This window comes from Caloenas nicobarica, chromosome 10 (assembly GCF_036013445.1).
Source record: "Caloenas nicobarica isolate bCalNic1 chromosome 10, bCalNic1.hap1, whole genome shotgun sequence".
NCBI lineage: Eukaryota > Metazoa > Chordata > Aves > Columbiformes > Columbidae > Caloenas > Caloenas nicobarica.
The window spans coordinates 4665456-4678204 of NC_088254.1; the positions used below are offsets into that span (position 1 = coordinate 4665456).

A 12749-nucleotide genomic window follows, 5' to 3' on the forward strand; every position below is an offset into this window, starting at 1 on the left:
GCACCCCCAGGCTTTCCTCTTACTTCCTTCATTAAGGCCAGAAGGTGTTCAGGGTCCAAGCACAAGCACAAATTTAACCTGTTTGCTAAGTAGGGGAGCTTTTTGTTTTGTCTGAGATAATGTTTCTCTCAATAAGCCTGATATTAATAGGCAACTAGCAATAGGTGGGTCATAGCTGAGCCCTCTTTTTGTGCCTGGAAGCTCTCAGATGGCAACAGACTAGCTACCTCTCCCATGAGAACTGAAAAAAAATAAAAGGAAAAGCAAAGAGAAAGGAAAATTATGGTCTGTCTTTTGTTAGACAAACCATATGTAAACTGACATTCACATGGCTTTAAAGATAGTGGAAAAGAAATTATTTTGTGGCGTTTGATGGGTCTTTGCTCTATCATATAAAATGCTCAGGGTAATCAGTTCCCATCCATCAGTGTTGAAGGAATTTTTTTGATAGTTTGAGCAGTTTTTGTCAGAAATTCAGTTTACAATGCTGATTGCTGTGCTAAGCAACAAAGAAAGGACTGCAGATTAGACGGTGCATTAAGCCTGTCCCTGAAGTACACCTGTGAGTAGTGAAAGGGTAATCAGGCAAGAAAAACCTTTCTGCTCTCCCAGAAACCTTCAAACAAAGCACAAAATGTGTTGTCTTCTAATGTTGGTTGAGCAAAACTTCTTTTCCCTCCGTAGACTTCTCAAACAGGGAAAGTACAAAGATTTACATGATGGAAATCGGTTAAGTTGGATGGAATCTGCATTGCAAATATTCTCACTTATAAATCACGTAAGTGATGATGACATGAGTGTGATGTTCATTGCTTATTAGTGCTGCTGATCTGCCTTGCAGTTCACTTGTTAGAATCACCCTTAGATATCGCTGCTGTGCACTGTACTCCATGCTCAAACATTGCAGAAACGATTGAGACATAGGCTGGAGACATGTATATGAGAAATAAATTTAATCAAAAAACGTGCCTTGGATGCAAAGGAGATCATATGGTGTACACTTCTAACATATCTGTACCAGATTAGGTAATACTCGTGTACAAAAAGCAGCAGCAAAGTTGCTGATTTTTTTCATGTCTGTGAATTTATTGGAGAGGCAGTGTCTGCATTGAACTAGGTTTGCATGAAGAGAATATGTAAACATTTCTTTAAGGAGACTAATCACCCAGAAAGCTAAGGAGATTTTTAAATGTTAATATTATCTTTAAGAGCCACTCTTAATTTCTTTTTTTCCAGTCAAGTATTCCGTTTTCCAAAAATTACTTTCTCTCTTCTGTTTTTGCATCAATGACCAATAAAAATGATGGGAAATAGTTGGAGAATTAACGATATGCAGAAAGTGGTACATATGTGCTAAAGACAAGCAGGGATAGGGAAGAGCTCTCCTTCCTGTGTCTTCTTTAAGTTCCAATTAAGACGTATCATTTGTAATAAGTTATAAACGAATTTACAGACAGTTGCACAACAGGCTGGGTATTTTTTTCTATTTTTTGGATATGCGGTTAGGCAGTGAGCCTGTCTCGGTAAAGATCTGTGTTTAATGGGGGTGGGAACACAGGGAGAGAGATACACCAACTTTAAATTATTTGTTGTCTTTGTTTTAGATTGCAACTCTTGAATTTTTATATGTTAAATTTGAAACATGAAGGTGCTTTCAAATACTGTGTTTTACATCAAGAGCTGTAAAGGTTGGGAGTTCATACGGTTAATGTGACTCACTTGACATTAGCTGTAAATAGTCATGCCGTTGTAATTTAATCATTTATGATCATCTGTTCATAGCGTTAGATTTGTTTGGTCACAGCTAGGCAGTGCATTAAACAGTAGGAATATCTGAAAAATTAAAGCTGTAGGAAGGGATAGAGAGAGATAAAAAGGAAGGAAAACCAAAACTGAACAGAGAACAGAGATGTACAGAGTCATGAGCTTTTCATTTTAAATTGGTTGCAAGCCTTCACTGATGAATGTATTCACCCATCCTGGGAGAAAAGGATGTCTGTTCCTTCAGTCTGTCTTCTGTAATTGCATCAAGTGGATGCCATTATTTCTGATTTTTTTAATTCATCTTTCACTTTTTATTTTGATCTCCTTGAGGTGTTTTACTTGTGTTTTCTACAGAGCTTAAAGGTGCTTTAACTAAAAGAACTCACATGGATGAAGTACTCATATTTCTCTTGTTTTCTGCTTTTCTTGTCTTTATCTGGCAGCATAATTAAAGAACCCTCCCTTTTCTGAAATGTTTTGTGCACCTTATGGAGATCTTGGAGCACATCATGTTGATACATGGTGAATAATGAGATCCAAGCTCCAGATGAAGTGCAAAGGTTTTGGAGGACAGGACTATTTCATGTAGTGAACAAGCTCTTTGTATTTACAAAAGTTACTTTATTTTTAGCTGCCAACCACAGTCTGAATCAAGAAAGATGGTGTAAAGTCTTAATAGCAAAATGCAGTGAATGAGACTGTGGTGCTGCTTTGTTCTTTGTGCAGTACTGTATCACTGCTACTCCCAGCGCTCTGGTCCAAAACTAAGAACTGCACTGCAGCAGAAAAATGAGCATTCAGCACAACAGAAACTGTGGGGTGAATACATGAAATTTTGGGCTATGCTACAGGGGTGTTCAATGCTTTAGAAACTTCTTTTTCTGTACAGATCCTTTTAAGTATTTATCTTTGTAAATATTGTTTTCTGGAATAGCTCATTACTGTGTTTATCCTAGTACCTAAATCCTTTGAGTGCGTCCATCTAATGTCTTTTATCAGTAGCACCAATTGGTAGAGGGAGCGCTAGTATAAGTAAAAAAAAAAATACAATAATTTTTTAGCTCAGTGATTTTCAGACTTCTTTGGCTTGTAGATATTTCTGTATTTTTCCAACAGAACTTGCTTTTCCTGGGCACTTTTTGTGGGTAGAACTGTAGTAGATGTAGCCCACAGACCACTGTTTGCAAAGCTCTTTATTGGAGAGTGGAAGTGACGTGGGTCTAATTTATCTGGCTTAAGGCTGGAATTAATTGTCTCAGTTGGAGAAGATAAGGCTTGGTGCAAAAATTGAAAGATGGATAAGCAATAGGACAAAGGAGAAATGTGGAAAAAAGCAATATAATCTGGAAGGAGTGTCCCTGAAAAGGCCAGCTAAATACTGAGCAGCAGTCTAAAGGCAAATCAGATGTTAGGATTCATTAGGAAAGGAGTAGAGGATTAAAGAGAGAGCATTGTTGTGCCTGTCTATATATCCAAGCTTTTCCCACATCTTGAACATGAGTGTAGGTAGTTCTGCTCTCTCTCAAAAAGGATATGGCAGATATAATGGAACTGGAAAATATTCAAAGGAAAGCAGTGATTAAAGAAGTGATACAACTTCCGTCAGAGATTCCTATGTAAGCTATGGTCCTTCTGCCTGAGAAGAGGAAGCTGATGGGAGCTTTGAGATTACAAAATCTGGGACACAGAGGTTAAAATAAGGTTTGGCACCCCCACACAACTCCCAGTACAGGTGCTAGGGTACATTAAGAGATTAAGACCCAGTTCAAAACAAACAAAAAGAGGTTGTTGCTCTTTGCACAGAGGACAGTAGATGCGTGGAACTATTTCCTAAAGGATGTGTGGCTGCTGATAGCTTATCTAGCCTTGGGGGGAGGCTGGACAAGTTTGTGGAAGAGAAATTCACTGAAGGTTACTAAGTAGAATCTGAGAAACCACATCTCTCAGGAAGTCACCAAGTTGAAAATAGTCAGATGCTGTGAGAGTTTTAAGGGGAAGTATTATATGTTTGCTGTGTTCTTACTCATCTTGAGATATCTGCTCACGGCCACTATTGGAGACAGGATACCAAGCCTTTTTCCTGACCTAGTATGGCTGTTCTTATGTTTCTTAAGGGTTGGTTTTGAGTATGATGTTAGTATTTCGCTGAAGACCATAGCATAAAAAGGAAAAGCCCAATAAGCAATTTTCTAATGTGAGGAGTAATATACCAGGTAATCACAGGATGTCTGTGAGCAAACGGTGTGATATACACTTACAAAGAGGGCACAAATGATCCAGAAGGCATAAAGTACTTCAAGTAGAGCCCGGAAGCATTCATGCAATTAAATAAATATCCAAAATATTATGTACCGCTCCAGTTGTCTGAATTCACATGCAGAAGGGACTACCAGAACAGTTATAGAAACTGAGTGTCTGTTTTACAAAAAGCATGGGCATTAATTCAATTAAATGAGGGGATGCCATTGCTGTGTATAAATGCATCGTGGACAAAATGACAGCAAGGGAAAAGAACTAATCAAGCTAAAGAACAATATTGGCACAAGAGCAGATATTTATAAACTGGCCGTGTGTGACTTTAGGCAGAAAACTGAGGGAATCTTTCTTGCCATTTGAGCACCAGAGATTTGCAGCAGTCTTCCAAGTGTAATGGGGTTAGAAATAGTAAAACTTTTAGGGAAAAAAGGATGGAGGTTCTCTCAATATTTAAATTTCTGTAGTTAAATTAAGCTTGTAGGAGAAGTCCAGGCAAGGGGTGCGGAACTCTATCTGCCCCTTGGAGCTGCTCAAGGCCTCCAGCTGCTCCCTGTTGCCTGCTGCGAGGCTCTGCTGTTTGGTTTGTCTCAGCCGGATTTTGTGCTGTTACTTGGCCTTTCTGTGTTCCTGGCACTTCCTGAGCATGGCCTTCCTGCTCCTTCAGATAGTGATTTGGATCTCATCCATCCTTCTGTTTTCTGACCATAGCCATCTTGTGAGATGCAAACACTTGCTAATTAGCCAAAAAAAAGGCAGGATAAGGTGTGATGCAGATTTTGGGGTGTTTGTTTGCAAGACCAGAAAATAGAAACAGTGACAGCTGTTAACAGCTTGAAAAAAATTGTTTGTAGTGGTTCCTTACCAAATAAATGTTAAACCTTTCCCAGTTTTGCCTTATGTTCTTTTTTCCAAGCTGTTTATTAACAAAACTAGCAGTGATGATGACAGATTGGTTTTCCACAAAGCCATGTGTGAAAGTATCTTTAAAAAGAATTACCCCTGGTAAAATTCCACTAAATATATTTTAATGCCTCATAACAAAATTTTACATCCCCGTATCACCATCAGCCAAGAAATTCCCGTGCTCGTACATTTATTTATATCATCCAGGCATTGTAAGAAAGGTAAGTAGTATTCCTGTTGTAGCAACAGAGTAACTGAGGTACCTGATGAGTCTGTTTGAAGTCTCGCAGTAAAGTTGTTCTCAGTCATGCTTTACTTCATAGAATCACAGAAGAGTTTTGGGTTGGAAAGGACCTTCAAAGCTCATCTAGTTCAACCCCTGCCATGAGCAGGGGCATCTTCACCAGCTCAGGTTGCTCAGAGCCCTGTCCAGCCTGGCCTGGGATGTCTCCAGGGATGTGGGGCATCCACCACCTCTCTGGGCAACCTGGGCCAGGCTCTCACCACACTCAGTGTAATTTGTATCTATGTAGTGCAGGACATCCACAGAGAACACAGTCAGGACACCGAAAGAAGTTGTACTTGTTCTCTGAACAAAATAGGACACTTTTTGTCTAGAGTGAGGGGAAAAAGTGTTTTACTTTTATATGGTTAGTATGCAATCTCTTCATAAGTTTATGAGCTGTGTAAATTGGCTTTTATTCTTTTGAAAGGTCTATGTAGCTGAGTTTCTAATCTGAGCTTTAAACTTAGCGTAGCTTTGCAGTATTGCAGGGGAAATGGCCAGGACTTGGAAGGTAAGTTTAAACCCACACTAATTCTGGTAGGGATTTGTTTTTCTCAAATACCAGATTTCTCATCTGTTGAATGCATGATCCCTTACACATCAGCAAGGAGAGATTCTACTCTACTAAAACAGGTTACAGGGTTGAAGGAAGTGAGGGATTTGTGTCTTAGGAGTCAGTGTGGTTAGCATGTCAACAGTTTTATCTAAAATATATTTCTAGTTGGATTATAGTTCCTTTTATTATTTATCTTTTGCAAGAGGTGAGAAGTGAAAAACAAAACAATACCAAAAAGGACCAAAACAAAACCAACAACAAAAATAACCCCAGCAAACCAAAAAGCAGCAACCAAAGGCAAGATCAGGACTCTACAGTAATGTAGAAGTAGCAGGGAATGAATGATCTAGCTGAACAGCACCCAGGAAAGCAAACATTCAGTGCTCCTGTTAGAGCACAACGTGATCGTTAAGGTTGGTGGATTTGGAGGGCTTGGAGGAGCTCTGGGAAGAGGTCTGCTGGACAGTGAGGTAAAGAGGCCAGTTGCTGTCCATTCACAGCACACCTGTTGAACAAATGCCCCTTGGTGTAATAAATTAAGATGTGAAGCTGGGGGTGGTTTTTTTAGTGCTTAAATGCCAGACACTTTTGTGTCTTTGAAATCAATTTATATATTTTATGAGTGATATCTAGGTGTGAATCTGGTGATCTGCACTTGACCTGTTAAGTTGATTGCTTTTCCAATTGTAAGCTGTTAGTTTAATTCACAAGCTTTTTGGAATCAGTGGAATATTAGTATTGCACAGACAGAATAAGTCCACATTCTTTAGCATTCTATAAGTAATGATTAGCTTGAGTAATGATTATTGTGGCTATATGTAATGTGTGCCGAGTATCACAGTTGATTTATTCTTAGTGGTACATTAGGTAAATTTTAAAATCTTGACTATGTAGAGCTTTTAAAGAAATGTTTCTTAGGCCCTCTACTGATCATTCTGAGAATACAGAAGAGTGAACACTGCCCTGCAGTATTAAAACGCTGGCAAAACGGGTCTTCTTGGAAAAGGGAAGATAAATGTAGAGAGACTGGAAGTAAGAACTGTCTTATTTAAAGAGGACCGTTCCCTAGCATTATTTTTAGAAAACTCTAAGAAAACAAAACAAAAAAACCATGACCACCACCACCAAAACCCACAACAAAATAACACAGTAAAGACAAGTTATCCTGTTTTGAGATAATGTAAAACAAAATCCATTAAAAGATCAAGTTTTCAAAAAGGCCCTATCTCAATGCCTTTTTTCCCTTGTGTTTTAAAAATACCAATTTAAAATCTAGTGCATCCTGTACTCAGGCTAGAACCACAACAAAGTTAAACCAAGGGCAAGTTCCTGATATTAATGCTTATCCAATCTTCTTTGAAGTTTTAAGAGTCAATTGAGGAGGTCTTTTACAGTCAGATAATCAGTCAATCTGAGTACAAGTATTTAGTTGATATGCTTAATTTTGAGAAGATGCTTGAAAGTGTCAAGTCTCAGAGCATTGCTTAGCACTCCCTCATTTTTAAATGTGGGTATGTCAAGGAATGTTTTGCTATGTTTTTCCAAGTATTTGATTATAACATGCGTTATTGAGTCTAGAGCCGTTTATTTGGAATTGATCAGTATCATCATATCTTTTCGTATACCATTGATTTCTGTCTATTGATAGTTTGGTTCACGCAGTGCAATTACTGCACCACACTTCTGTATACTTGCAGCTTCTTAAACCCTAGTTAATAAGTCATGTCAGCTCTTTATTAGCTAAGGTTTATTTACAGTGGTTTGAAAAGATGAAGTTTCAGGCAAGCATCAGAACTTTCAGAGGTGGACCAGTGCAAGAACATGACAAAACACTATGATGAGAAATGATACAATACTGTATCAAAGTGAAACTATGCGGGGATTGTAGGAGAAAAAAAGTATCAGGATGGGCTTTATGCTTCTGAAATCCATGCTACTGATATTCTTATTACAAATATTTTTTAAAAGATTTTTTTTTTTAACAACCCACTTGAAAATGTTTATCTGCATTAGCAGGATACTAGTACAACATTTACTGATTCATCAGCTTCCCTCCAGAGTTCCGGTCCTTGTAGTCTCCTCACAGCACAGCTTCCTTCATCTTGCCTGAACCTTCTTTTTCCTCGGAAAAAAAGGTGACCTCATCTAAACTAGGTTTGGGAGCAGTCCCTGGTGTATAGTCTCCCTAAATCTGTGCTACCCTAAACTCTGGGAAAGTCCATGTTGGCCTGGTCCACACACAGATTGGTGAGAGTCAGACAGGCAAGCTAGACAGCCTGGGCCAGTTGCTTGACACTTCGTTAGTGCAGATGTAGCTGTGGAGTCACTGAGCTTATTCGTTGGTGTTTTCCAGATTCCTACTGCTTTTTTCCATTATGTCATGGACTGCTTGTTGCAAACCAAATTGGCAGCTCTTGTCTGATTTTTCTCGTAATAGAAGAGGGATAAAGGTGCATGACCGTGAAATTCAATAGCAGATAAATTCTTAAAAAGCATAATTAGTTTCTGACCTAATAACAGAGTCCTGATACGCCTCAGTACTCACAGATAAGTGAATATACAGCATGTTTGTCAAAATAAAAACACATGAAAAATAGTAAGACAGGAAGAAATTAGAAAAGTATGTATGATAACTAGGTTTGCCTTTCTTATTGCATTGGAAGGCACTTGAACTCCAGTATGCTCCAGAGGGTTGGAGAGACACACAAGATGCCCAAGGTGAAGTTTTTTGTGAAGTGTTTTTCTTGGTAAAGAAACCAATAAAAGTGAGTTTTGCAAAGGCTTTGTACATTATCGCTGAGTGTGTCCATAACAGCAGAACTTGTCATTTTGAGTTCACTGCTCTTTAGCTCTCTTCCTTTTTCACTTCTTCTTTTCTTTTCTTGTTTTTCCTCTTAATTTTATTTCCTTAGATCTAACTGGCTAAAACCGTGCTGTGGGAGACGAGCAGCTGTGTGGCAGGTATTTTTGCTCAGTGCAAGTCTCAACAGTTTCCTGGTAGCCTGTGTAGTATTGGTGGTGATTCTTCTGACTCTGGAACTCCTAATAGATATAAAGCTTCTCCAGTGTGAGTAGGAGGATTTTTTTTTTTTTTTAATTTTGATGAAATAAAGGCTTAACTTGCTGGGAGGTTTTTGAAGGGGGGAGGATGGTGGGGAATTTTTTTTCCTACCATTTAAATGATTACTAGGCCAGCTAAGAAATGTGTTTTTGTGGAACCCTGGTACAGTGAAGTCAGTCTCTTCCTTATTTTGCTGACCAAATTCAGTAGAGGACAAATTTTCAAAGGGCAAAAGCTGAGTGTACATGCAGAGATCCACACGTGTTGTCATTAGTGCTTGAAAAGGTGTGTCCTTTACAGACACATTCTGTAAACAGAGAAAAAAGATCTTTTGTTCATCATTAATCTTTGATACTTTTCACATGCATGTGAATAGACAGAAGTTATGAAATTCCTAGGGTATTTGGTACTATCTCGATTATTAATTCTACTGAAGTGGGTAGGAATTGGAATCATGGTTTTCTATCTTGTAATGCACTGAAATGGTAGATATTTTCATTCTACTTTGCTAATACACTGGGAGTCAAACAATAGCTTAAATGGAGTTTTGTTTTATCTGAATTCACTCTACACAGGTTCCACAGTGGAAATTTTAATGCTGTCATTTTGCTTCTTAATGAATCCTTTTTTTTTTTTTTCCCCTACTGATCTTTTCCTCCATTCCTTTTTTTTTTTTTTCCTTTTATTGCTTTTATGCTACAAAGCTGACATGAACACAAGTGCCCCCTGCATTCTTCCCTGTGCTAAATGTTGAAAAGCAGCCTCTCACATCTCTGTAGCATCTCAGATATGTTGAAATGGCAGTGATGGGGTTCAGACAATCCCATAAACACAAGAATACGTAGCATGGAAGAGTCGTGGTCTGGTATCTTCTGTGGCAACTTTAAACTGAGCAAACAAACTTTTTATTCTGTTGAAGTCCTTTTATATTTGTGATTGATCAGTTCGTACTAGTGGAGTTAGATTTCACTGTAAAGATTTAGATGTATTGCATCTGTATTAAGACTACTTTAGGGGACTGTATTGCTGATTGCTGTCTTTCCATACTGTTGCTCACCTTTTACACCCCTGTCTGTCCGTACTTCGCACATTGTTCTGAACATGGCCACTCGGTTATAGTTGTTATTTTCTGCAGTCTCTGGTGATTTACCATTTTGGATGAGGAAGCCCAGAATTTGGACAAGTCTGATACCTTCAAAAGAAGTCAGGAATGCTAATTATAAGTCCTTAAAAATTGAATTAGGAAGAAGCTTTCAACATTATTTATTGAGGTGCCACATCTTTCTGTTTATGTACACAAATGTCACTTCCTTTAGAGCCAAAGAGTTTAAAAACTGTTCCTGTTGATTTCTCTTAGATTTTTAACGCGGTTTTGGAGACACTCCTGGAAGCACCTGCTTTCTTACCATTTATTTTCTGAAGAATCTTCTAAAGACGGCTTTATTTTTGGCATCATTCCTCCTGTATGTGTCTAGTGCATGTGATACTCTTGAAAGCTCTGCAGCTATCACCTGGTGTGTCACCTATAGGCATGTGGTTGAACTGGGTGATTTCACTGTTCAGAGGCTGCCCCTGCCTGGATGGATTTTCTCAGCAGCCAAGAAGGGACCCATTCTGCTCTGTGTCACTACTTTGCATTTTAACTAATGCATAAACCCATCAGGCTTCTTGACTTTGTTAAGCTGAATACCTTCTATTTTGTTTTAAATCAGACAAGGGCTATCTTGGTGGGGCTGATAGAAGTATTGCAGCTGTATCATATGAGGAATGTGTGTCACTTACCTTAAGGTTTTAAAAAGCCATTAGGCTATAATTATATTTTTCAAAGATGTAATTACAGTTTTCAGTGATTCCTTATTCAGTATGAAATCAACCAGTGCATTAGGATATGTTACAGCACATCGCTGCCAATTTTGTTCATAATAATAACTGCTAATCCACATCATAGACTATAATTACTTAGGAAGCCTCTTTTTTTTTTTCTCCCATACATAAAACTGTCAGTGTCAGTAATGGAGGCCACATTTGCAAATATGCAGGTCACACACGTGAAAAGCACAGACCTTTTAGAGTATTTTAGCATGAAGTGTATTCATGCCAGAATTAGAAACGCCAGAAAGCAGGGGACATATGATAGGTCTTCTATGATAGGCCTCTGTCTTATAATCAGCTTTTTTAGTCCTATATTCAAAGCTCTTCACATGCATTAACAAAATAACGTCTCAATACCTTGTGATGTTTTGCAAATGCAGAAATAGATGTGTGTTAAGTCACTTGCATGTCATTTCAAAAAAAGAGGGTCATAGCAGGTTCCAACCCTCACTCCTCAGAAGTACAGACCATGCTGTCCCTTCCTTGTCTTTGGTAGTTTTGGCGGAAAGCAACCCAGGAAATCATCTTAGTATTGCCCTCCTGCGAACAGCTACAGCAGTTGTGTCTGCAAAAGGCATCGGGCTTTCCTGAGAGCTGTGAAGCTGCAAAGCTCCACTCCTGTCCCTGTGGCTGCTGGAGCAGGGCGCTGCCGGAGCACGTGCACGACTGCACAAAGAAAATGCCCATTGCGGTGCAGCGGGGCCTGGGCAAGGACGGGCTTGGGGCTTGCCCAAAGCACGCAGTGAGCATCTGCTGCTGCTCCTTGCAGAAGCAGCCTGGTTTCTATCTGCCAGGAAATCATCAGCAACAACACCGTCCACCGAAAGCAAGCACTGGTTGTAAAAGCTTCTCTAATGGCCACTCAGGGTTTATCAGGATGTATCCTTCATCCCTTCTCTCTTCGATGGACATTTTGAGGAGATATCAAAGGGCTGGAGAGGAGGAGGAGATAGACTGAGTTTGGCCATACTCTGCATTTTATACTGAACTACCTTCATGACTAAAAAGCATCCTGGATTTGCGTTCACTTCTTCCCTGTAGCACCAGACAAGCAAACTGTGAAATAAAGCAGAACTTCCTTGCTTTTAGCTACGATTTGGGGAAAAAAATGTTATGAGTAAAACAAATGTGAAATTCTGTTCCAGCTAGAAGTAGAAGCTGAGTAGCTTAAGTGCTTTGCCTCAAACTGAATCCCAGTGATGTATCTGAACCACCACAGAGCAGGGATGAGCACCGCTTGGAGAAGACCCTTCTCCTGGTTTTGTACCTTTACACTGCATTTTTGAAAGGAAGTGTCATGAAAGAGGCAAATACCCAGATTCAGTGTATAGGCTAGTGATTCAGCTCTTGTACAAAAACTTATTGCTTGGAAGGCTTTTTCAAATTTACTGTTTTACTGGCAATTTAATTGCACACTGTCTGGCAGCGTGTCCAGCACTCTGCTGCAGTTGGTGCAGCATCAGAAATTGATTTTCTTTCCAGATTCGTGGCTGCTATATCTTTTTTGTCCACTAAGGGGCAGCTGGAGCCTTGTATGTCAATCGACAGCTGTTGGAAAAATAGATTACAAATAGTTTCCATTCCTTGTGTTTTATGCCACCCTATAAAGAGAGTGTCTTGAGAAAGATAAATGTATTTTGCCCAGTTGTTTCATCCTTAAGCAGTTCCTCTGCCACACCACAGCAGACACTCTCTCATGAAGCCCCAGATGAGCCTCAGCTGTGAGACAGTGTTCCAGTGGCACTAACAGCTTTCTTTATATTCCAGTTTCTTCCTACATCGATTCTCCTTCCCATTTTAATCAGTTTTCATTTTAAAATAAGATACTTGATTTAGTGCACGTTGTCTATGTTCTGCCACAGTCTTGCATCTCTCTGCACACAGTCATTGATTGCCTTAAACTTTGCTATTACACAGTAATTCTTTGAAACTGCAAGACCACGCAGACTATTTTAATCTGTCTGCTCTAAGGACGGTAGACTTGCAAATACCCTGAAGTAAAGAGAGATTATTTTTTTTCTCTTCATTCCTTTATTCCAAATTTGAGCGCA

The 12749-nt window shown here is 39.2% G+C and overlaps 1 protein-coding gene across 2 annotated transcripts in view; it reads left to right on the forward strand.

The window, feature by feature from the left end:
• The window catches only part of TMEM266 (transmembrane protein 266), a 92763-nt gene that overhangs the window by 35891 nt on the left and 44123 nt on the right, over positions 1-12749 (forward strand). For both annotated transcript variants that reach the window (XM_065642148.1, XM_065642149.1), the window contains one exon: positions 8678-8832. In XM_065642148.1, the coding sequence (XP_065498220.1) occupies positions 8678-8832 (155 nt within the window). The remainder of the gene's footprint in view (positions 1-8677; positions 8833-12749) is intronic.